We start from the raw sequence: 25,657 nt of genomic DNA on the forward strand, positions 1-25,657 counted from the left end.
TATCACCAGCCCAGTGAAAAATAATCTGTATCAAATGATAACCTCGACCTGAGTACTTACGGTTTTAAGAATTATGGGTATGGGACTGTAACCAACCTGCCAGGGGTTTTCCCTCATGAAAACAAGGGTAACTGCAAGTTGAGGCATATAGAGAATCTGTTCATTTTAAGGTGAAATTTCTGTCTTTTTTTTTTTCTTTTGCAGTTTTTACAGTTTTGCAAATTTACATCCCCCCCCCTCCCCATCTGATTGGAGAACGGGCTGCTAATTAACCCTATTACTGTACTTCAGTGAAGAACTGCTCATGCTGAAGAGAAGACAAAACTTTTTTAAGGTGGTTATAATGAGCTAAGGGCCAGCCTCATACCTGTTTGGAGGAAAGAGATTTCCAATAACCTGCTATCAAAAGGTAAGATTTTTGATATCTGTAGTACTGAGTCTTCAGTGAAACCATAATACTGATTGCCTGAGGTGAAGTGACTCAGGAAGCTGATGTAATTCACATCTTATTTGACTCTTGAGGCAATAGGCAGAAGAAAGTTGTGTATCTTTTGAATGTTTTAAGAAATACAGATGTATCCATTCTTAGTTGTCTTCCTGGATTAACTTTTTTTTATGCCGGTTTACTTGGTATTTGTTGTGCTTCTCAGGACAGCATGGTAGTTTAGCTAAATACCAAACCCTTGCTACTTGCTTTGCATATTTAGGATTGTATTGTAATGTATGTTTTACATGAGAAAGTTGTCTGTCAGGTTTGCTTAGCTAGGCATTGATGCCTAATTCATGGGGAGTCGATTAGATAGAATCCTAGGTTGTGCTTCCATTTTGACCAGATCCTTAATGTGGCAATCTTTTGAATGGCTCAGGTTGCTTTGGTTCGAGGCAGTCCAGAATAAGTTAAACTGGGCAGAGCGAAGAAATGAAGGGAACAAAAGGGAGATTAAGTATCAAAGGTTGGCTTCAGAAACTGTGTTAAATTAGTTTAACAACAGAAAGCTCTGTAGTTTAGCATCAGCTCCCCAGACTTTGTCATGGACTGCTATGCAACGCATGGGCTACACCGCCCAGGAGTACAGTGAGGAGAGTGATCAAGAAGAAAAGCAAACGGTTCAGTTTTCCCTCTTAAAAATAACTCTTTCTGCATGCTTTTCACAGCATCATATACCTCCCTATGAGCAACTGCTGTCGTTTTTGTGAGAATGAGAGGTATTTTTAAAGAATACGTTCGTCTGCTTGTAGGGGAGAAAGCTGACAAATCACTAACCCACGTCTGGGTTACAGAGGAAACTGCTGTCTCCAAGTCTGAGAATCCTTGCTGCTTGGGTTAGCATTCTCATGGGATGATTCCCAATAAAAAACCGAGCAAGCTTTTAAAAACTAAATTTAAGTAATAATCAACCTAACAAGTAATGAATGCTGAATTAATTGCTTGTTAGATCAGTCGCAGTTAATTAAAATTCCAGTGAAAGCTCAGAAAACCTGACAGCTACTCACTGAAATGGCAAGTGTGCCATGAAATGTGCAATGTTATATATTGCTGTGGAACACACAGAAAAAGGAAATGGTTCATATGACTGAATTAGCTGGCACAAGTGCTGTGCAGAAGTGTCTCTGCCTATGTTCTAATCCATGTGAAATAGTGACTAACCTCCTTAAAGAGTGTAATAACAGAGACTATTCTGAAAAATTTCAGTAGCCTCAAGACCTACACAGATTCATGAGTAGAGAATGTTGAACAAATAGGTATGACTCAAGTCTAATTAACATATACCCAAATATGTTTGAATAGATTTGACTAACAGTCTTTTGTTACCTCCTGTATTTGCAGACCGGTTTAAGGTCTGCACTTCTGAGTAAGGCCAGTAGCAATTGATCTGCAGTGAAGTGAGCAATGTACATGTACAGTCCCAAATGGTACACACATGTTCAGAGCAAAAGAGGATTTTTAATACTATTGAAATACCAATCAAAGTGCTTGAGCAGACACCAGACAGCTGCAAAACATTTAGGGACAGCTCAGGAATTCCCATGAGCAGAAGTGAGACAGGAAATAGTGAGAAGCTGAATAAAGTAGCTGAGGAAAATGCCTTTATTTAAGAGAGATGAATTCAGAAGAAGTTCAGCAGATCCTGCTGCAGAATATGTCAGAGAAAATAGATTAGGAATTATGTGGAAAGGGGAGGAAATTCTGTATACTGAAAATGTAGATTTTTAAATTAAAATATAAAATCCTTTCATATAATCTGGAACTTTGACAGTGAGTGATGATAAATGAGTTCCCAGGTAATCATACCTGTACACTTACATAGGTAAGTATGGGGAAACGACATCTGATCATCACATTAAATTTAGGGAACTTCATCTTCCAAGTCTGTTTGCACTGACGAGCCAAATTTTGTCTCAGTGTGGCACAAACTGCTTATTTGCAAATAGAACAAATTTGGCTACATTGCAACAAACATGAGTTGAATGACTACTTCGATAGTCTCCTATTCTGAGGGTGAATTTAAGACCAGGAGAAGTGGTCCCTTAACTGTGGCAGTGAAACCATAAGGTGGGGGAGTCCAGCACAGCATGAGTGGGAGTACTACAGTGAGAGATGCAGCGGTTACCGCGTCAGAGTGCGGAGTAGCTGAGGCAAATGGCTGTGTTGGTCAGTCTCCTTGTGATTTCCTTGGGAGTGCAAGGTGCTGCCGATCATCTTTAATGAGCATCCAGCAGCTCCTCAGAGTATGAGCTCCCAGCATGCTGATCTGGTGTCCTCATGGCAAGCGTGAATGGGTCACTTGCCGAGAAATAGCCATGCTTTTGGGGTGAATACTTAGCTTTTACCTAAAGAAGCAGGCAGGGTGTGTTGGATGGTGCCTTTTAAACAGGAGGGCTGGAAGCTGAAACCAGAACATTCCATGGCAACTGGAGAAAGTTCTGAGGAAAGTGCAGTGAGAGCAGCAGGACCCCCCTCCCCCTGCCTGGAGGAGAGACAAAGAACAGGCAAGGAGGGAACTGAAATAGGAAGCAGGAACCATGTCATGAGGCTGGGGACGAAAAGAAAGCAAATTAATAAACCACTGGAGGGAAAAGTGCAGAACTGACCAAAGCCACTAGGAAAGATAAGCAAATCCCAGATTCTTTAACTGCTCTGTGTGTGTGCACGCAGCCGGGCAAGCGTGTTTAAATATAATCATTCTCCTCGCTGCAGCAAGTACAACTCGCGTGTCTGTGGCACACAGACAGACTTACAGAACGTGAACACTGTGTTATCTGTATAGTACGGTGCATTTGAGCTGGGTTCATCAGCATTGCTACCGCTCAGACAACCTCAAATTTCTAAAAATATACGTTTGTATCAGGATGTGCGCGTACATGATGCGGTAATAAAAAGCTACTGGTAATGTTTTGCCTGCGGTGTAGACAAACAGTTCCTACCAAAAGCAGGAGAAATCCAGTGTACGGGCTGAGGGCACTGCGTGGCCTTAAGTGTTAATGTAATATTGCATTTTGGAAGTTGGAAGCTTAGTGTGCTCATTTGCACATCAGTACCCAGAATGCTTTTTCAGTTTCACCACTATTTAATTCAAGTGCTGGGTTGGAGCTCTTGGAAGGCTCTGTAGTTTGTGATGCCCTTGCATGCGCTAAGTTCAGTATTTTCCACAGAATAGTTTCAGTGACGATGCTGGATCGTGAACAGGTCATCCAAGGATTCTTAACTGGGCTTGATGTTTGATGTTACAAATGGAAAAAAAAGTGCCCTTGAACACTTTAAAAAGTGTTGTCTTTAACAAAACAAAGAACTCTGTTTTGCGAGTGTGTGTGTGTATTGGGGAGCGAGGGGGGGATATTTCTTCAAAAGTAGAGAATATTTCTGCCCTGAGACAGAAAAGCAATTTCAGCAGAAAATGAGTAATGATGCTGATGTTGAAATAGAAGCTCTTCGTAGGGAAACCTCGAGCACACAGGGCAGATTCAGCACTAGGACAGTCCAAGCAACCCCGCCGGTGCGTGACGGCAGCGCCTTTCGAGGTGTCGCCGAGGCCCCGGGAGCCCGCGGGGTACCAGCAGCCGTGGGAAACCCCGGGCAGCGCGAGGCTCAGCGGGGCACCGGAGTTTTCCCCCAACATGGAGGCGGGCGCCGGGGGTTGTGGAACCGCCCGTGCCTCCCGCAGACCCCGGCCCGCGGGTGCCGTTTCTCCCGCCCGCTCCCGAGGGGAGGGCATTTTTGCACTGGAAGAATTCCCGCTGTACCCCTTCCCTCCCCCACAATGCCGGCGCCTCGCTCTTTCAGTCAGGCTGAGAGTTGATCCTAGTCCGGGGGGGAGGGGGGGGTGAGAAATGCAATGAAAGACCGGGGGGAGGCCGCTCGGCTCTGCAAGCCCCTGGCCCCTCTGGGCTCGGCGCTCCTCAGGCGAGGCGAGGAGGTGGGGGCCGCTCTGCGCCTCTGCAGCTCCGGGAGGGTTTGCATTGGACGAATCGTGCCTGGGGAGGGGAAGGGGGGGGAGGTTGCCTGCAGCCCCCCCCCCCCCCGGCGGCCCCTCCTCCTCTCTCCGGCGGGAGGGGGGCCTGGGGGGCGAGCTGCAGCCCGGATATTTGGGGGAGGGGGCGAGCGCAGCCCCGCCGCCCCCGTGTGCCGCGGGCGGGGGCCGCGCTGCCGGCTCGGCATTGGCGGATCGGTGCTGGGGAAGGGGGAGACTGCAGCCCCCAGCCCCCGCGGGCGGGCGGGGTGGGGGCCGGCCTGCTGGCTCTGGCTGCTCTTGCATTGGCGGATGCGGGGAGGGAGGGGGGCAGGAAGCGGGGGGGCAGGGGGGGAGCCCGAGTGGCTGGAGGGGGGGGTCTCTATGAATAGGGTGGGGGTCTTCTCGGCCGAAGAAGAGAGGAAAGTTTGCGGCGCCGGCGGCGCGGGTGCAGCGAAGCGGGCGGGGCCCGGACCGGAGCCGGCGGCGGCGGCGCTTGGTCGGGGAGCAGCAGCCGGGGGGCCCCCGCTGGATTTTTGTAGGGGGGGTGGTATCGCCCCCTCCTTCTCCTCCCCCCAGGGGTGAAAGTGCAAGAGGAAGTGCAGCCGCTGCCATCTTTCCTCCGCTCCAAACACACAGGGACGGACGGAGCCGGCAGCCCGGAGCCGCAGCCGCCGGAGCCCCCCTCCCTCCCGGCTCGCTGCAGCCGCGCCGCGCACAGCCCCTTCCCGCGGCGGCCTCGGCGGCCGCAGCGCCTCGTGGCGGCCGGGCCCGGGCGGAGCTCGCGCGCCCGGCGGCCGCGGCGGCCCCGCGCGGCGCGCGCCCCTCCGCCGCCCGAGCCTTTTGTCTCGCCCCCCCCCTCCTCCTCCTCCTCCTCCTCCTCCTCCTCCTCCCTCCTGCCATCCCCTCGCGCTGTGCAGGGAGCGCAGCGCGCGCCGCCGCCGGCCCGGCCAGGGGCGGGGAGGAGGAGGAGGAGGAGGAGGAGGAGGAGGCGGCGCGCGCCGCCGGGCGGCCTGAGAGCGCGCGCCCCCTGCGGGCGCCAGCGGGGCGGCGCAGCCCCATGGAGCGGGTGAGCGAGGCCGCCGCCTGCGGCCCCTCGTCGGGCTGCTACACGTACCAGGTGAGCCGGCACAGCGCCGACATGCTGCACAGCCTCAACCAGCAGCGCAAGAACGGCGGCCGCTTCTGCGACGTGCTCCTGCGCGTGGGCGACGAGAGCTTCCCGGCGCACCGGGCGGTGCTGGCCGCTTGCAGCGAGTACTTCGAGTCGGTGTTCAGCGCGCAGCTGGGTGACGGGGCAGGCGGCGGCGCGGAGGGGGGCGCGGCGGAGGCAGCGGCGGCCGGCGGGGCCCCGGCGGCGGCCGGCGGGGCCCCCGGGGGCGGGCGGGAGCTGGAGATGCACACCATCAGCTCCAAGGTGTTCGGAGACATCCTGGACTTCGCCTACACGTCGCGCATCGTGGTGCGGCTGGAGAGCTTCCCGGAGCTCATGACGGCCGCCAAGTTCCTGCTGATGCGCTCCGTGATCGACATCTGCCAGGAGGTCATCAAGCAGTCCAACGTGCAGATCCTCGTGCCCCCCGCACGCCCCGACATCATGCTTTTCCGTCCGGGGGCTGCCGACCTCGGCTTCCCTCTTGACATGACCAACGGTGCCGCTTTGGCACCCAATGGCAATGGCATCGCTGGCATGCCCGAAGACGAGGCCACGCGGGCTGCGCTCACTGCTGCCCAGTCCTCCCTGCCTGTGCTGCAGGGTGTGGACCGCCTGCCCATGGTGGCAGGACCTCTGTCCCCACCGCTGCTCGCCTCGCCCTTCCAGAACGTTGCTGCTAGTGCCCCCACTTTAAGCACCAAGCGGGGCAGAGGGCGTCCCCGCAAAGCCAATCTCTTGGACTCCATGATGTTTGGTACCCCGGGAGGCCTGCGGGAGGCCGGTATCCTGCCTTGCGGCCTCTGTGGGAAAGTGTTTACGGATGCTAATCGTCTTCGGCAGCACGAGGCTCAACACGGGGTGACGAGCTTGCAGCTGGGCTACATAGACATCCCACCCCCAAGACTGGGTGAAAACGGTGTCCCCGGTCAGGATGACCCCGATGCACCCCGAAAAAGAAGCAGGACGAGGAAACAGGTGGCCTGTGAGATCTGTGGCAAGATTTTTCGGGACGTGTACCACCTGAATCGGCACAAGCTGTCACACTCTGGCGAGAAGCCTTACTCTTGTCCGGTGTGTGGCTTACGGTTCAAGCGGAAAGACAGGATGTCCTATCACGTTCGATCTCACGATGGCTCTGTGGGAAAGCCCTACATCTGCCAGAGCTGTGGAAAAGGCTTTTCCAGGTAAGAGAGTGCTTAGAAGGACCTTAGACACAAACGGAGACCTAGGAAGTTGTCTTTCCTATCCCTTGGGAAACAGGAGCAATTTGTACTTAGGGTAGTTTGACAGTTCCGCTTTAAAATGTCTGGAGAAATGAGACTTCCATCGTCTCCGCTGGGACGGTACTCTACAGTCTCTTGAAAGGGTTTAAAAGTAATTAAGACATAGAACTGGGAGTCAGCTGGCTTCTGGGTAACATTCCCAGCTTTGTCCCAGGCTTGGTGTATGCGTGTCCTTGGGCAAATCAGTCTCTCCCTCAGATGACTCTTGTGTGAAATGGGTAGTGAAATAATTACCTACCTCACATAAACGTCTGGAGACTACTGATTTGTAGGTAGTTTGAAGGTGCTGTTGAAGTGCAAAATATTAATACATCTCAAGATTATTATTTTTCTCGTATCCATTTTAAATTTTCTTTTTCTTAACTTCCCTTCATTTCTCTTAGTTCGTAATGTTTTTTATCACCCAAATGTGAAGGAAGAGGTGAGATTTCAAAGGCTGCAGCATCAAGTATCTTTTAATACATGATCTTTGTGTCCTTTGGGTTTACATCCTTCTGAAGGGGATCCTGTTTCTGCCCTGCAACATACGTAAGATCTGTGCATTTAATGTTGCTGATTTTTTGTTGTCGCTGTTTGTGGGAGTTAATTTAATAAGTAGTTTGATACACGTAGTCGTGTTAGTGGTATCTTACAGTCTGAGTTAATGAATTTCAAACTTTTTTGGAAGTTTGATGCTCGCTTTGAGACTAGAAGTAGTGGGGGGAGGGGGATGCGTACATTGTGTTACTTTCGTAGCAGCAGTTGATTTTCTACAGCAGTTGATTTGCTCTAACAGGAGGAAAGGAATCGAGATAGGAAAACAAATCAAAAGGCTACCAGGCTATGTAAACGTAGGAATTGTGCCCCTGCTAGATCCCTTGTTGATAGAGGGACTCTTTGTTACTGAAATAAGTTAAGAAAATGTAGACTTTTTTTCTTTAAATGGGCAATAATTAGGGACTGCGGATTTAGTGATGGAAAGTCATAAAATGAAATTTCATCTGTGGCTAGAAGTGAAAGTGTTTTTCTTATTATAGCGCTACCTGGGATCGTCTGCCAATTTTTATTATTTTTGTTCACACTTAAAGATTTCTGCTGTTGCTCTATGAAGGGTTGTTGTCAACAAGGGAAAGTGCAAGATACATGTTGAGTTTTCTTTTTTCCCAGTAAGTTAATGTGAACAGGCAGGAATGCTGTTATAGAAGTAAACAACAAAACTGTCTGCCTATCTTTGTAAAACCGAAGTATGAATGAAAAGTGGAGACTCTTAAGTTGCAGTATTCAGTCGTAGGAGCAGCCAAAGGAAGCTGGAAGCGTGATGTCTCTTTTGAGTGTCCTTCCCCTCATTCAGCAGCGCAGCAGGAGGGGTTTCTAGGCTTGCGGGTCCCAGAGGGACCCCAACCAGTCTTTCCGGTTACACCGCCCCAGCCCACTTGCTGGAGCATCAGGTTTAACAGCCTGACTGCAAAGTTCAGGCTATTTTCTGTCTGCAGTGCGTGAATTCCATCCCGCGCCCTCCCATTGGCGCAGCTGGGAAGTTGGGGGAGGAGAGGGTGGAGAACTTGTTTCCAAGCAGTTTTGGCCTCATACAATGAAAAGCTTTCTTCCCACTAGGAGAAACTCCCACCAGGAAAATCTGCAGCTATTCAGTCCTCTCTTCTTCAAAGTAGGCTTTACCGATTGTGAAGAATGGTCGAATTTTTTTTTTTTTCAGTAATAATTTGCTCTTCCATTGCACCTTCTAGTTGGGATCTTCAGAGCACTTTATTTGTATTAATGCAGTCTCCCCACCAAGTTGCAAGTTAGGACACTATTTTTTCATCTTGCTGCTGGAAAATGTGTCACAGCAACTGAATTTAGAGTCAGTCTTTTTGCACAGAGGTGCTTAAAGTTGGCTTCTTACATCTGTGTTTGCAACATAAACCAAAAGGGCCTGATTTTCAAATATTCAGCAACTGTAAATCAGAGTGCCCTGACCGTCAAGATCTAAATAGGATTTTTGAAGGGGACATGCAGGCTTGAAAATTGTAGCTTGTATTTCCTGTTTTCTCTGATCATTCAGTCATAATTTCTTCTTGAGAAAATGCTGCTTTTTTAGCAAGTTGGAGAGGGTACTTACCAAGGTAGAGTCCCAGTTGTTGGTGATCTGGTACTTTGGAAGTTAAATATCACTACATTTGTAATAGATCCACCACTGGGATCTTTTTTTTGTTAAAATTGTAAGTTTATTTTTAGTATTTGTTTTAAGTGTTCTTATGTGTATTTTCTTTTAAGGCCAGACCACTTGAATGGACACATCAAACAGGTGCATACCTCAGAGAGACCTCACAAGTGTCAGGTAGGAGCTGGAGTGATTTAGACTGATGTATGGGTAATTGCATTTGTGTGTGCAGACAATTATGAAGTATCAGTAAAAATGCCATGTATGTATGAACTGGGATAAATGTTTGTAAATGAGTGTTCAACAGTGACAGCTGCTTTACATCCATCCTGTCCCCTAGCCCCTTGTGTCATCTACAGCTTTGGTCCTCCTGCCTTCCTTGCCTTCTACCAGATGTTCTTCCCTACTGCTCTTCCCCAGTCTCACCCTGGATCTCTTACCCAGCCACCCTTCCCTGGGCTCACAGTCAACGTCACAAATGATTCCCTTTGCCCCCCCCCCCCCCTTTTTTTTTTTTATTGCAGTTGTTGCCAACAGGAGGCTCCAATGCTGACTTCATTTTTTTAGAATAATTTAAAATAAAATTGGTAAATTATCATAACTTGCCAAGATACTATTTTTATTTTTTTATCACATAGCCTTCAGAACATTGCACTGAGCAAAATTGGAAGCTTTTTTTTTAACCCAGGGAGAATATAGATAACAGCATCACAGTAGTCTTTGTAATATAATGTCACAATGTTGTATATAGTTTTTTTACAGTTAATGAATTATTCATTAGAGCTTGAAAGATCAAATCAAGAAAGATATTTTGTAATTCATTTGTAGAGAGATTTAAAAGGTGCCTGGAAGTATTAATTAAAACCAAAGTTGAGAATCAACTTCCACTATCATGCACTGTCTTCACATAGTTGTTGGGCAAACTTCTAAAACGTTTGTTGGGCTAACAGTCTCCATGCTTGGTCTCTGAAGAAAGATTTATTTATTTAAAGAAAGTTGGAGCAAGATAATTTTAATTTTCTTTGAAGACAGTGAAAGTTAGAGGATTTTTTTTCCTCTGAAATTTTTAACCACGTTTTATGAACCTAGCCAATCCTTCATGACTGCTGCCTCCTGATCTGCATTTTTTCCCATCTCTTGGTACACCTCTCCTATGTTTCCACCAAATTGTGAGAGTTTTGAAACATTTTGCAATTTACTAATCCAGTGAACAGTTTGTCAGACATAGAGCCAGCTAAAGGTTTCTGTTGACCTCCATATGATCTGGGGAGCCCAGCACATTTGAAAATCAGGCCATAGAGCCTTCACATTGGTTTAACTGCATATCCTGTATAAATCCTTAGATTGGTTTAAGGTTCTTAAGATGATTTAGGTGTTATAGATTTATACAAATTGGAAAATTCCACTCATAAAAAGACCTCAGAATTTGGGGATAGCAAGGGGTCTGGGTGAATGAACTGAGGACAACTACAAAATTTTTCCATAAACATGTATTTGTATGCAAGTATGAAAACGAATGTTTAGGTCCCAACATAAACAGAAACTCGTCAGTCTTTTGCCAGTTGATATCAGGGTTACTGAACAGTTTATGAATGACATTGATAGACATGAATTGTCCTTTGCCAATTTTATTATAGTTTTCTGATTGATTTAAGAATATTAAATATAAACTTTGTAAGTATGAATCAGAGGATACACTAAAAGCTAGAAAGTAAAGAAAGATGGAAGCTAAGGTTGTACAGCCAAGCTCAACTCCATCTTCTTGCACAGATGTATTTTGTGATAACAATTCCTAAGAGCAGTCTTTCTCATTGTGTATTGTTTAAAGTGCCATAATACCGTATGCACTGTTCATTTCAGTTAGAAGGTATAGGCTATAGTGTACAAGCATCAGGCCAGAGCTGAGGTTGTCATTCAAGCTTGGTTTGTTTTTGATTTTTGACTGCTTTGTTTAAATCGTAATTTTTCATGATCTTAAGGTGTAGAAAACTTGTTAAAATAACTGTTGTGTGTCTTTGCAAAAATATTTCATAATATCCTGTCAGATGTAGAAAGTCATCTTAAATATGCACAGATCTGGTACACATGGTACAAACCACAGAAGGGATGCTATCACACTGAAAATTTGTTTCAAATCTGAAAGCTGATGTATAAATTGTTAAAGTTCTCCTTGTGATTATTTCATAACCAGTAACACTTCTGTTCCATGACATGTATCTAAACACAGAATCTGGCCACTAAGAAGGAAAATAGTGTAATATTGGCATGTTTCATCATTTTCCATTCTCTTTTTCCATTGATTTTGTTTGGCAAATTAGCTCCCCATGAGAGCAGCCTGAACAGCATTGAGCATCCTTTTTGAATCTCTTGAGTTCCTGTTGAAAATTCCTGTTATTGTAATGCTTTGTTTATGTTTATTGCAAAAGAGAAGTATTCTGTCAGTAAACAAAAAAGCTTTCCAGAATCCTCTACCATGATGCATCCTTGGAATTGGTGCTCTGTTAAGATTGAAACAAAATCCACTGAGCATTTACTTGAACCCTCACATATCTTTGCAAACCAGTGGATATCTAATGTTTTGTTGATGTGACATCATAATACATTTTGGGTTACCAGAACAAAAGTGTGAAGGTGTTAGTCTAACTTCAGAATAAATAAAATGAAACTATGAGAAGCAGGAGAATTGTAAGCTGAGCATCACTGCAGCAGTTGTAATTTTCAGTGCTCAGCATGTAATCCTGCACTCATTTCCCTAAAATAACAGTTGTGCTTCACAGATAAAAACTATCCTCAGTTCCAGCACCTGTAGCACCTGGTGCCAGGCAAAGACCTAATTCCAGCTTTTTTGTTACTGTTAAAATAGACTTAGAATAGGGAAGGCCTCCACAGAGCCAAGGCAGATGAGGAATCAGATCCAAGAATTTGCTAGGTGTCCAGACAAGACACCAAATGACACTCTGGATCTTTTCGCCTGGATTGTTACAGTGGTCATTTTTTTTCTTCATTTTTTTTTTTAACCTGACAGTTGTTCTGGATGTAGGAGAAGGGGTAAGTCAGTTTTCTGGCCATAATGGAATAGCTCAGTTTGCTAACTTGTCATGGGAAGAGGTGAAGCTGGGTTGTTGGCTTTTTGGGTGTGAATGGTATGAAAGTTAGGCTGCAGTTTGGGAGGAAGTGGTGATCTGAAAATCTGTGGACGTGAAAGAATGAGGGGAGAATACAGAAGTTTGCTCCTTCTCAGAGACAAGAGACAGGTTGTTCTTCTGGCAATTAAAAAAGAAAAAAAAAGACAAAAATGCAGGTTAAATTAAAGCACAACTTTTGATAAAAAAAAAAATCTATTTATTTAAGTAAACCTGAAATTGGCATCCCCAGTCCAGTGCTTTTCCCATTGATTTCAATGCAGAATGAGTTTCTTCCTGTCCTAATTTCTCTTACTTCCTGCCTATTAGCAGGAAAATGGCAGCCACCATGGAATAAGCTCAGAGACATCCACATCCATAGAAAAGTTGAACCTTCAAGAGGTATTTCTTAAACACTGTTTTTTTTAAACTTTATATTCTTTTTGATCTATTTATATACCTGTGCAATGTTTGGTAGGAAAGCACTGGAGAGTTTTCTTCTATGATTAACAATTAATTATAAATACTTAGCACTCATTTAGTACTTCACATCTTTTGTAAAATAAAACTTTTTTTTTTGCTCTATACCTTTTACAAATATTAACTATTTGAATATTAACTTTGGGGTTTTCTTTAAACCTAGTCCTGTCTCCCATTGTTATGATTCAGCTAAACTGGTTCTTGCTTTCTCCACTGGACTTAATTTTTTTTTTTTTTTTAAGCTTCTTTGCAGATATATTTACTATATAGCTTATCCAAAGGTGAACTTTGCACAACTCAGCAGCAAGAGTGAGAAATCAAACACAGAAATGATCAAATTGCCTTTCCCTAAGCTTTCAACTTAATAAGTTCAATATGGGACAGATACGGTTTTACTTCTGGCATCCCTGTATTTATGTGATTTGTCTCTGGTCTGCTTCATCAACTAATGCGCTCCCAATGCTTCTGTATGGACGCTTACTGTGGCTCCGTATTTTAGACTTATTGATGATGGATCTCTTGGCTGTCATCCTTGATTGTCTAGTTATATATCTTTAGTTGATATCCAACAGATTGATTACTATCAGTGCTGGAATCCTGCCTTAAATGAGTGTTTACCTCTAAGGACATTTTATTAAGTGAAAGCTGCACCTGTTTTGCTCAGCGCTGTGTACTGAGATTTCAAATGAAGAGAAATCTTTCACGTTCAAGAACTTGCCTCTTAATCTTTGCTACATGTAATTTATAAATTTTTGTCTGGCGAGCTTAGTTAAACTGTGTGTATCACAGAAATCCAGATAATTTTACTGTTGTCTTTTTAAGTTCATTAAGTCCTGATCCTCTGAGGTGTTAAGTCTTGTGCTTGCTGCAGAATAGCCTCAGCTCTATGGGAGTTTACCATACTTAAGCATCTCACAGGATCAAATGAGTGTAAAGCCTGTTGAAATTGATAGGTCATTTCTCAGCTGCCTTCAGTGTTTTTTTGGATTAAGCTCTTGATTAACTAAATTATATAAAATTATGTGGGTTATCCTGTATTACAAATTTCATGTATTTAAAGTTATAATTTTGGAATTTTGTTAGGATTGTACTTTAACAAGTCTGTCTCTATTGAAACAGTTGTTTAATTACAACTGATACTTGAAAAGAGAGAATATATCCAGTTCCCAAGTCACTTAAGAGCCTCATACTATCTCTTAGGGGGTTCTGGTTATACATCTTAATGCTGCATTATTTTATGTAAAGGTGGTATAAATCAAATGCTGTACACTCTCTTGAATGTCACTGTTTCCTGCTTGGTCTGGTCATTCTAACGTATGTTTGCTTTTGTTTTTCCTCTGGCACTTGTGAGCAGTGGTTTCAGACTATATCTTTAGTAACTTGTACAGTGTATTGCTGGTGATTTATTTTCCTTCGCATGTTAGAGCGAAAGCAAGCCTTTCAGAACTGGCAGGCTGTTGTAACGGGTTATGTACATAGTCTGCATGCCTGCCAATTGCTATAGGAATAAAAATGGGAGGGAGCATTTACTCATCTTAGATGGATTATGTCTGGGAAGTGGGCAAGTAGAATCAATGTTATGCCAAATCAAGCTTGTTTCATGGTAGTAAGTGTAATATGATACCTTGATCAGGGGTAAGTTATAAACAGATTAAAGTGTCATGCAGTTATTTTGATACCTGCTCAGTTCTGAGGCTTCACTTCTACAATTTGTCTGCACTGCTACTGTGAATACCAGGATGGCTCTTTTACTGTCTTTTGTCATATTCTCATCCCAGCCAATTCTCTGATGCTTTGTTTGTGTGTCTTCATACTCTAAAAGGATTCTGTGTGCTGAAGTTAGATTGATCAGATCAAAGAGTAAAATTTAGGAATATGACAGAGAGGACATCTTGAGTGGTCTAAATGTGTAATGGCTCAGTGAAATGGCAGAATTTACTGTAAATGGAGTGGTTTGTGCTATTTCTTTTGTTAAGTTTTCGTATCTTTATCCTCAGAGAGGAGCTAAGGCCTTACAACTCTATCTTGATTTAAGTTTTACTCTCTGTAGTATGCTAGAGCTATTTTCTTGCTTTCTTAATTCTTTCAAGTAGTAACATCACATCTTGTGCAGTATGTTGGTAATCTGAATTTTTTACTTGTGGGAAAATGGCTTGTGCTTCACATTGTTTGTGTGTTTGCACAGGATCTAAGGTACTTACTCTAAAGAATACTAAATATGTTCAACAATATCAGTGCTTTTAACAGAGTTGTGGAGTCACATGGTTCTCATTATACCTGCAGACTTGTAATGCTTCCTTTGCCACTCGTGACCGACTGCGCTCACACCTAGCATGTCATGAAGACAAAGTTCCATGCCAGGTGTGTGGGAAGTACTTGCGAGCAGCATATATGGCAGATCATTTGAAGAAACATAGTGAAGGACCAAGCAATTTCTGCACTATCTGTAACCGAGGTAATGAAGAAACTTTTTTTTTTTTCAGTGGGATGGGACAACGCTTGAGGGAAGCTGTAAGGCTACGTAACTCTGCAACAGGAGGAGGTTATACCATATCTGCGTATATATTATTTGTTCTTATCAGTGAATGCATAACCTTGAAACTGATGGAGCTATAGGTCTGGTCTTTTTACATAGCTGATAGTTCCTGAAGAAACTCAGTTTAAATCTGAAGCAAATTGAAGGAAACTGTAGACAGTTTTAGGAATTTCATTTGCTAAATAGCCAGATCCCTATAAAATAACCATGATATATTGCCTTGCCACTACTCACCATACCCCTTTTTTTTTCTATAGCTGGTTAGACTTGAGTCCTTGTGATCAGTTTGCAAGAAGAATCTTTGAAATACACACCAAGTTGAAAATTTTACACTGTACATAAAAAACCCCCAAACTACATTATGTTATCAGTCTTGCTTAACCTCCTGGTGCAGCAGTAAAGTCAAGCTGCTTTTCCCTCTTAACCCAAGAAATTGCTTTGTATTAATGTATATTTCTAAAATTTTGTAAAGAGTGTCAGAAATGTGCTTTACCTTTATTTGTACAAATACAGCTTTTCATAGAATCATAGGATGTTTCCAGTTGGAAGGGGCCCATAAAGATCATCAAGTCCAACTCCCTGCTCCTTGCAGGACCATGTGAAACTAAACCATATGGCTAAGAGCTTTTGAAGCTTTTGCATCTGTTTGTGGTACTCTTCAGTTGGAGAGAATTGTAAATTTTTAGGCTTTGTGGGATGTAAGTAAAGCTGGAAAAATAATTTTGAATGATTGATGCACAACTTCAAAATATATTGTTGGCTCACACAGGCATACATACCTAGTAAGTGTAGGAAGAGGTTGCTGCTGTGTTTTGGAATCTTGGTTTTTTTCTGAGTTGTTTTTTTATGATGTGTGTTCATTTTCTAATTTGAGAGGTGAAATCTTTTGAGAGAATAAAGCTGTTCTGTATTTAATGTGAGGACTGTACAGGGAGCTTTTGGATGACTATGAGTAATGAGTGACATTAAATTGCAAGGGAGGCATTTCCAGGAGTTGAGCAGTCTGTTAGGTCCTGAAAGTGATGAGTGGCAAAGGCATGTGGGTTGAAAATCTTCAGATTCTGAAGCTCCAGGTGGATGGTCCGAAATTAAGCTTGGCCTCTGTTTCAGCTGAAGGCCTGTCTTCTGAAAAACTGCTTAAGTTTATCCCGATTCTTTTTGTGGTAACATCATGGAAGACGCTATCCAAGATCCAGGTGCTATCCTGCTCAACTTCAGTTGAAACTCTTACAGGTTGGGTGGAATTGTCTTGTTTCAGATTCATAAGCTTGAGTTTCAACTTAACTACCACTGGATGTCACTGCAGCTCTGTCAAAATTCAGCCTGTGTGACAAAGATAGATCTGGCATTCAAACAATGAAATGACTAAATGGTTTATTCACATTTTACAGGTTTAAATGCACAGTGGAAATTTAAAATAAAATATACACTTCTCTGTAGAAGGATAGGGAACCTGTTGTACAGCAAACTTTAAGCAACTACATTATTTTTACAGTTTATTTCATATGTGATGTCAGAATTTAGTCTGTTGTGAATTTCAGTTTACATCAGCACTTAGAAAACATAATTAATCTGGTAAATTACAGTTAAATATCCACCCAGTGTTAAAATTCATAGGAAAGGGAAGTTTGAATTTTTCAAACCAATTGAGTTATGAACTTACTGTTATAAACTGTGGATTTTGATTATAGATTTATGATCCATGACAGCAGAATTTTTAATCCAAAGTGTTCTAGAATCAAATTACACTGTTTATTGTTTTAAATTAGATACCACTTAAATTGTAGAACCTGGCAAGAAAAAGTATAGTGGAAAATTTCTGGATTAGAAATACCTATTTGATAGGTATTTGTGCAGTCAGAAGCTATGTACTGTTCCCCTGATGGCGATTGTGCTGTGGCTGTGGTTCTTGTGCAATAGGATTTTGTTTTAGTCTTCCCTCAGCTAATGTGCTGGTGTATTTTTTTTAATTGGAATTTAGCTACTTTTGGATATAGTAATTGTCAAGCAAGAATGCTCAAGCTGCTTGTAGAGGGAATTTTGGACGTTGGCCCACCAAAAAAAAAGTGGATGAAAAGGTGACTTGTACACAGCTGAACATATCCCGGTGTTAAAGGCAGAGTTTAGAATCCCTCAATTTATCCCATCAGACTGAAGGCTTTTCTGTGGAACTTAATCAAGTGTCTCATGTTCTTCTAAAGGTTTAAAGGATTTAGGAGATGGGAAGCTCAGTACCTGGCTGAAGGCAGTAGCCACTGTTTTGCAATGTCATGTGTGTACCCATTTGCTGATTTTTTTTTTTTTTTGTTGTTTATTTTACAAAATGACAGTATAATGTCCAAACATTATCATCTATAATTTGATGGTTTTTCTGAGTTATTTTCTTACTTAGGGTCTTCAGAATAATTAGGGAAGCAATTAAATCCTGTTAAATCAGGGAAAAGCTGTGCAATGTGGTGTTCTGGGATTTTCTGTTTGTTTGGTTTTTTTAAAAGAATTCATCTAAAATGTGCTTATGAAAACTAATCCTCAATCCTCACTTTTTAAGACAAATTCTCTTTAATCAGTTTAAATAAAAAAGTCCTGTTTCTGCTTTGTGGTTACATAATCTTGTATTACTGTCCTTACGAACTTCATTTGCTTGTGTGGGCTTTTTCAAAGAATTTAAGAGATTAATGACTTTGTCAAGTCTAGAACTGGTACTTTGTAATAACATATGCAACACTGAAGATTCATTTTCTGTTTCAGACACACATTGTTTGTTTCACAGAAATCAAATTAGTTAGGTGAAAGGTAAATATTCCAAGTTAGATGGATTTTTTTTTTATAATAAGATAGATTTCTGGTGTATTTCATGGTGTGTACCATTGAGTTGATTAAAGCAAGACACTTTCTGCATGTTTCAGCTAAATTCAAATTAGAATTTTTGGAAAAGGGGCATCCTGCAATTATTTCTATAGTCCATCTCCTAATAGGTGTCGTCTAAGAGATCAAGGGGCAGGTCCCATTTACATAAATCAGATCATTTCCTCTCTGCATGTTTTAAATGTTGATTCCTCTGGTATGAAGAAATAATCTGCTCTGCAAAGCTGAGATGTGCATGGGTAAAGCAATAAATACATTCCTCCTTTGAAAAATACTGCCACTTTATCCTCTGCATTAGCCTGACTTTGTTTTTAAAGAGATTTTTAAAAGCAAAGGATTATTGTCTGTGAATCTCCAATCTTCCTAGGACAGGCATTCATAATTAAGGTCTGGTGGGGAAAAAAAAAAAGGCCAGTGCTAAGTGCTTTAGAAAAAAAATCAGGATAAAAACAACAACAACAACAAAATCTCACTTTAAACATTAGTTTCCGATGAAGCGGTTGGCATTCTTACCGATTTGATGGAAGTTGATGACTCACATGTTCATCTGCCAAGTGCATAAAGGGGAGCTAACACACTTTGCAGGCAGTTTTCATTATATAAAACAATGTACTCTACAAATAGAATTGCAGAGTTCAGGAAAAATACTGTATAGCAGAGATTACAACTTCAGATTTTCCTGTGTTAATTGTAGTATAGAAAAACACTGAATACCTGTGTGTAATCCTTTTTTAATGGTTGGCAGTGAGATTTTAATGCACTGCTACATAAGAAGACTCATCTCAGCTGGCATGTGGCTATTAGACACATGTATGAAATAAGGGAAGTATCTTGTAGTTGAAAGTCTCTGTACATTGTGTCCTTTTCTCTACCGGTCAAACACTGGTTCTTTCCATGTCTACAGTGAACTTTTGGTATTTGGAAAAATACATTCTTTTGTGGCCCAGTGAGATATTCAGTACAGCATTTTGTGTCTGAGGGTTTTTTGCATTATTTTGGAGGATAATATCCTTACATTAATTGCCTGGATGACTTGGCCTAGGTGATTCTGCCCCATTGTGTTTTGAGAGTTGTACATTCTTGGTTTCTTCTTGTGATGTAGCTACTTTTCTCTACTTTCATCTTCAACTCAGGGCTCTACAGTAACTATCTCTTCATTCTCAGCAACCTGCCCTTTTTCCCCTTCAGCAGGTTGCTGTGGAGTTCTGCCTTGCTCTGCAGGTCCTGTATATATAATACTTAATAACCCCTGAACACTCTTTGATCCTGGCTTCTAAGAAGGGTCTGGGAAGAGTGATATTCTGTTGGGTAGGCAAAGCAATTTCTAGTGTAAAGTCACATTCATTATTAAATTCAGCACCTGAAACTAACAACTGCTGTCAGAAAATCCACCCCACAGAGGTGTGCCAGTATTGGTTTTGCATCCTTCCTAATATATTACTATGTATCATCAAATGTAAATGCAGTTATATAGCGATAAAAATGGCCTTACGGTAGTGTATCTGTATCTATTCATATTTAAAGTGAAGCATTGGTATGAAATTCTCTTGCAAGGACTTGTGCTGTAAACACTGTATTGATTTAAAAAAAAATCTAGGTCTTGGGTTTTCTCTGTCCAGAAAGGGAACCTGGAACTCAGTGTCTGTGATGGTGAAACTTGTGTTCTCATTTGTTAAAGGAAAATGTTTCTAACATGGAAGTGCTATAATATTCTGTTCAAAATTTAATAAAAAATCAGAATGGTTGTTGATAGGCTTACCTTTGTAGGAAGTTTTAAAAACTTTGTCCTCCTTGTGCCTCATACGTGATCCAAATGTACTCATACTAAATGCAAATCTTACTAAAATCAGAATTTAAAAACATTCCAAAATATATGTGAGATAATTTATTGCATTAAAGGAAAAGGCCTCATTTTGAAAAGCACATGCACAAATGTAAATAACTGTTTTGTTCAGAAATCAGTTGTATGAAATGTTTTTATTTTTGGTGGTTTGGGCTTACAGATGAGAGCTAAGAGAAATATTGAGATTTAGGGGGTTTTGTTAACTGCAGAAAAAAATGTGAGTTTTAGTATGTTTTTTAAAACTCAGGATGAGCTGAACAGAGGAAATGTTCTTCAAAAATTACTACAGAACAAAACTGTATACATTTAAAAAATCAGCTTTCTGCCTTCTACAAGTCACTATTAATGCTAGAAACCTAAGAGGAAAGCACACTAAATATCAAAGGAGGGTTTTAAGAAATGGCATCCCTTCAAATCATAACAGCATAAAATAAACTGATTTGAACTATCTTCCAAAGTATCATCAGATGATGAAGGCATTTTTAATTAAAATACATAAACCAGCACAAAAATGGTCAAGAGACATGGGTGCTTTTTTGTATCATGTCTCTTCTTGCCTTCTTTTCCAGAAAGTTTCATGTCACCTGCTAGGTTTGCTTACATAAAATTTGTTTCTCAAGGAGGCTGTTCTTTCATCATGACTTCCAAAAAACAAATGAAGTCTAATGAAAGGTATGCACTGCATTCATTGCTGATGATGTCTAGGAATCCTACATAAGCGTGTTGTAGGTAACCAGAAATCAAGCTAGTGTAATGGCAACTTTGTAATAGGGAGTAGGAGCATGAGAAAGATTAAAAGAACAGGGAAGGCAGATGTGTGTCTTTGCTGGGCGCAGGATCTCATCTCCTTTTATCTTGTTTAGGTTTCTCCTCTGCCTCCTACTTAAAGGTCCATGTTAAAACCCACCACGGTGTTCCCCTTCCCCAGGTCTCCAGGCACCAGGAGTCCATCCCGAATGGGGGAGCAGCGTTCCACTGCGTCAGGACCTATGGCATCAAAGGCAAGAGACTCGCTGCTCTGTACCTTGCTGCTCTGTGCAGAACTTTGTGTTGTGGGATGTTGGGCTGGGCATGAGAAAGGGGAGGGAGGAAGAACAGAAAATGCTGGGGAGAAGCTTAGGGAGATGCAGAGAAATTACATAGCATCACATAGTATGTAATATCTGTCCTTGGATAGCCTATTTAACAAGTCTGGGGGAAGGAGATGGACACACAAGGAGGGTACATTAATTTTTGGCAGCTTCTTTGACTTCAGAGATTGAAAAAGCCATGTTAGTTCATCTTGACCATCTTCCTAGCAGCAGTCAGTATTTGAATTTTGCTTGAGGGGTGCAGATCACTGACAGTTCCGTAGTCCCTCTATACTTGAATCTTGTGTCAGTCAAACTTTGTTTCTGATTTCTGGGGAAGGGTGGGGGAGCTGCAGAATGCAGTTCATAAAGGTTCCTGAGCGGTGAAAGCAATATTCATCCTCAGGCTGATGAGGAGCCATGCAACTATCTGTAGTTAAACTTACACTTTTTAATGCTGTTGTTGGGAAGGAGAGGTAGAGGGTGATAATAGTCCTGTTACTTTTTTTGGTTTTTAACCTGCATTTAACTTCTGGGGAAAAAATGAAAAATATATTATTTTAAGAATAGCTAAAGAGTATTTAACTTCTGAATATGTAAAGTTGTGTGTTAATCTGTGTAGAACAGGTTGCTTTTCACTTCTTGGTTTGAGCTGTCAGTATTCCCGGTGAAGCTGAAACATCAGAAAATTCTTCAAAAACATGGTTGTCCCAGAAAGTTGCGTGTTTTTCTTGCCCAGGAGAACACAGCAGGCTGGGTTAAACAAAGTCTGTGCCAGTGGAAAGCTACAGTTGTGTCATTTTTTTTTTCTGTTGAAGTCCTGATAGAGTTACTACAGAAGCCCTTTGGTTTTGGGTGATGTGCTGACTTAACAAGAGATTTACTCCAGCTCAGTGGTGTATTGATTTCATGCATATCCTGTTTGGTTTGTAATGCTGAGTCCAGAGCAAATCTGTCTTTTGGGTTGTGCCAAGTGGTTCTTTGGTCTTTTAGAGTTAATAGTAGATACAGCTTATTTGTATTCAGAGACTTGTTTAGGGAGTACGTCTGGGTTTCCCACGCTCATTCATATGTGCTGAGCAAAGAGTGTGGACAAACTTTCTTGGCATACTGCCAGAGAACAATGGGGAACACTCCAAACATACCAATGGCTTTGCCAGGATATGTATCCAAATGACTTAAAATAGTGTCCCTAACCTCTCTCCTGTTTCACACTACAGCATTTAAAGATGGAACAATTTTAGATTGTGAAATTCACTTCTAACAGCCTTAACACTTAACTTGTAAAAAAAAAAAAAAAAAAAAAAAAGAGTTCCTCAAGACTAAATGGAATTGCGCTTCTGAAATTGCAGTAGCTCACTGCTGTTTTGCTGAGTATTTCCAGGTTTCTCCACATCTTGCTGCAGCCTGTTATACTTTATTAGGTTTGTAGGCTCTCCCCCAAGTATCAACAATATTTCAGAAGTGTGGGTATGGATTGTACAGTTAAAAACTCATCACTAGGTCCATCCTTTTGTAATGCCTGAGGTATAAATGTTGTGAGACATCTCTGGGATTCAAAAAAGTATTACATAAACCAGAGACCCATTATGGTTGCATTCAGTATCACGACAAATCCATAATAAAAACCTGGATGTTGCTCTGGTAGCAGCCCAGTGGTTTGTAAAGAGGGCCTGTGATCAAGGGCTTTAGAATATGAGGGACTGTGATGTTAAGTGCATATCAATCTCTCATGACAGGCATTAATGAAATCAGGTGGTAACCAATATAATCTATTTTAATGCATGTTAAATACTTTTTCTGGGAGATAAGAGTCTGAAAATTTCTCTTTTCTTTTTCCCATAGAAGGCCAGAAATGTTCACATTCGGACCCGATTGAGAGTTCTGATTCATATGGAGACCTCTCTGACACCAGTGACCTCAAGACTCCTGAGAAACAGAGCACCAATGGGTCCTTCTCCTGTGACATGGCAGTCAGCAAAAACAAAATGGAGACAGAAGGAGAGAAGAAGTACCCTTGCCCTGAATGTGGCAGCTTTTTCAGATCAAAGTCTTATCTGAACAAACACATACAGAAAGTTCACGTCAGGGCCCTTGGTGGCCCACTGGGGGACCTTGGTCCTGCTCTAGGATCCCCCTTTTCACCCCAACAGAACATGTCTCTCCTGGAGTCATTTGGGTTTCAGATCGTCCAGTCAGCATTTGCATCATCCCTCGTGGATCCAGAGGTCGACCAGCAACCAATGGGGCCAGAGGGGAAATGAGATCAGCTTGATCTTAACAAAGCAAAGCAGCAATCTGGCTATAATGATAAGATGCTGTGAACGAAAGAGGAAATAATGGAATTTGGTTCTATAGCTGAGAATTTTTTTTATTCATTTTAGCTTCCCTCTTTGTCTCATGCCCTACCCCACCTTTAAACCTTCATTGGGGAGAGGAGAAAATGCTTCTTAGCTGGTAAATTACAGAAGACGGTGACCTTGAATAGGAGACATCCTAAAACACTAAATGGAGCTTTAGAGGCTGCTGCTGGTGTTTTGACAAGACCTTCTAGAATAAACAAAAGTTGTCAGCACTGATCTGAAAATTAGACAGTCCTAGTGACCAAGGCACCTGGGGAGGGGCAGCTACAGGGAGCTATGCTTTTGTTCTCTCTCATTCCCCACCTTCCCTAACCTACCCCTGAAAAACAGTAAGTTTTTAAAGCAGACCCATTATTGAGTATAACATTAAGTCAAATGCCCCGTGGTACCTAGCAGGTTACAATGCAGTTGTCCTTTTAAAAACAGAAAAATTTAAAGAAGGTGAGAATTTGAACCCCTTCTGCCATTTGTGAGGCTGTGAGTGCTGCAGCAGGACTAAACTGCTGAGAAAAATCACCATTCAGAACAGGTTGTTTTTGTTACTTTTAACCATTAAACTTGCTGTCAGGTTTTTAATTCTCTCTTATTATTATTATTTTAGGACCTGTTGTAGTGAATTGCTACTGAAAAGCCAGTCTAAGGCGATACACAGAGCACTCTTAAACAGCAGTCACATTAGGGTTAGTATTTTTTTTTAGATGTACCATAATTAATAACTTGGCTAGTTGATTGTTTTAAGTCTATGAAAGAAATAGTTTTATGAAAAAAAAAAAAAAGAGAAAAAAAAAAAAAAGGAAGGGAAAATACCATTGCAGTCTGGTTGACTGGTGCTCATTTTTCATGTGGGGACCTAGGGTATAAACACAATCAGCTATCGGGTTAACACTTTGTACCACTGACTTGTTTAGTGTGAATAAACCCAGGGGTTCACAGAGTGATTTTGATTTAATTGGATTGGACTCTATTAAAGAAGTTAGTATGTTACTTTGCATCCCCTCGTTTTGTCTGGTTTTTGAGCAATTTAGCCACCTGTCCAAAAGGTGTGCAAATGAGAACCAGTAAATAAGACAGTAATCCCACTCTACACTGTACTGTATTCTCAGTGAGCTGGGCTTTTTGGCTACAGTCATGCTCTCCTGATCTGCCTCTAGTCAGGTTTGCAAAAGCCAGTCTTACTCCTTTCTTTTCCAAAAGAAGAAGGGTTTCTGCTATAAGAGGTGGGAATTGCAAACAGCATATCTCTGAAAAAGAATTGATTATAAAATGCAAAGAAGCTGGGCTCTAGGCTGTTGGAGGTTCCATTTAATCTGAAAATACCACTTGTGCATAAATAATGCCCTTTCTTGACCCTCCCTTTCCTCCCATGTAACTTGTCATGGTCTTTTGTACCAAATCCAGGTATAAATGTTGTTTAACACAGGGTTAGGAGTTAGGAATACTCTGAGTTATAATTATGGTTCTGCTGTTGATGCTCAAGGTCACATAGGACAGCTACCTGAATTTATTCCTTAATTTCCCATCTGTGAAAAGTTTTCTCTACATCAGTTGTTGTGAGGGTTAATGAGCAAAGATTTAAGCAGTGATTTGGTGAACTAAGGTGCTATATGTACTGAATGTTTCTAGAAAAGCCACTCTGAAGAATCTAAGTCCCACACCAAACTTGCATTCTAAGAAACAGTAGCTGTCTCCATCATTAATACAGTGCTGGAGCAGGATAGACCACCTCAGACCAGGACCCACATCCCCTGCAGGAGATATGTCTGTATTAAATGTGAACTTGGCCACAAACTGCTGTTGTGCCACAGCTTGGCGTTGGCCAGATGCTCCTAATCCAAACCCTGCAACTAATACGTAACTAAAATAAGACACATTCCTGCTTTGTTTTTATGTTAGAATTACAGAGCCTTTGTAAGTAAATGGATTTTGGAATGACATTCTAAATTCTACAGACTTAGAAGCCCTAGCTTCTCTCTTGTAAGAAGCTACTTTTTTGTACTTGCTCTTGAGTATTATAAACCAAGGATGAATAATCAATGGCTTTCTCTTTATAGCACCAGCACTTTCTAAATTGAGAGCATGTTGCAGTGGACTTGATGTTTTGCTATTAATCTGTGTTGGGAGACTGAAGGATACGTTCTTCTCCATTCATCTTCCCCTGGAATAGGTATGAGTCTCATTTAAAAGGGGACAAAAAAACCTGAAATCCAAAAGAACCCACCTTCAAACTAAAGTTTCATGAAATTGCATTGCTGTACTGATAAGCTTAGTTGACAAGTAGAAACAGGACATTCCAAAAAAGTAACAAAACATTTTAAAATGCCATACAAATCTAGACCATGCTGAAACACCCT

The 25,657-nt window shown here is 41.9% G+C and overlaps 1 protein-coding gene across 3 annotated transcripts; it reads left to right on the top strand.

The window, feature by feature from the left end:
- The first annotated feature begins 5,423 nt into the window (after nucleotides 1-5,423).
- PATZ1 (POZ/BTB and AT hook containing zinc finger 1) lies at nucleotides 5,424-24,049 on the top strand. 3 transcript variants are annotated; one of them, XM_074921079.1, is made up of 6 exons: nucleotides 5,424-6,788; nucleotides 9,141-9,204; nucleotides 12,480-12,551; nucleotides 14,913-15,084; nucleotides 20,737-20,874; nucleotides 22,789-24,049. In XM_074921079.1, the coding sequence occupies exons 1-6, from the start codon at nucleotides 5,509-5,511 to the stop codon at nucleotides 23,205-23,207; spliced, it is 2,145 nt and encodes a 714-aa protein (XP_074777180.1). In that variant the 5' UTR covers nucleotides 5,424-5,508; the 3' UTR covers nucleotides 23,208-24,049. The 3 variants fall into 3 exon arrangements, with proteins under 3 accessions (XP_074777180.1, XP_074777181.1, XP_074777182.1); XM_074921080.1 differs by lacking the exon at nucleotides 12,480-12,551; XM_074921081.1 differs by lacking the exons at nucleotides 12,480-12,551; nucleotides 20,737-20,874.
- The last annotated feature ends 1,608 nt before the right edge of the window (nucleotides 24,050-25,657 follow it).

Source organism: Athene noctua, chromosome 17 (assembly GCF_965140245.1).
Source record: "Athene noctua chromosome 17, bAthNoc1.hap1.1, whole genome shotgun sequence".
NCBI lineage: Eukaryota > Metazoa > Chordata > Aves > Strigiformes > Strigidae > Athene > Athene noctua.

What these genes read in the sequence shown, in the direction of transcription:
- PATZ1 (XM_074921079.1), top strand. Translation starts at nt 5,509, where the DNA reads ATGGAGCGGGTGAGCGAGGCCGCCGCCTGCGGCCCCTCGTCGGGCTGC. An exon ending in TGTGGAAAAGGCTTTTCCAG is followed by an intron (nt 6,789 to 9,140) that starts GTAAGAGAGTGC and finishes TTTTCTTTTAAG; the next exon opens with GCCAGACCACTTGAATGGAC. An exon ending in AAAAGTTGAACCTTCAAGAG is followed by an intron (nt 12,552 to 14,912) that starts GTATTTCTTAAA and finishes TTATACCTGCAG; the next exon opens with ACTTGTAATGCTTCCTTTGC.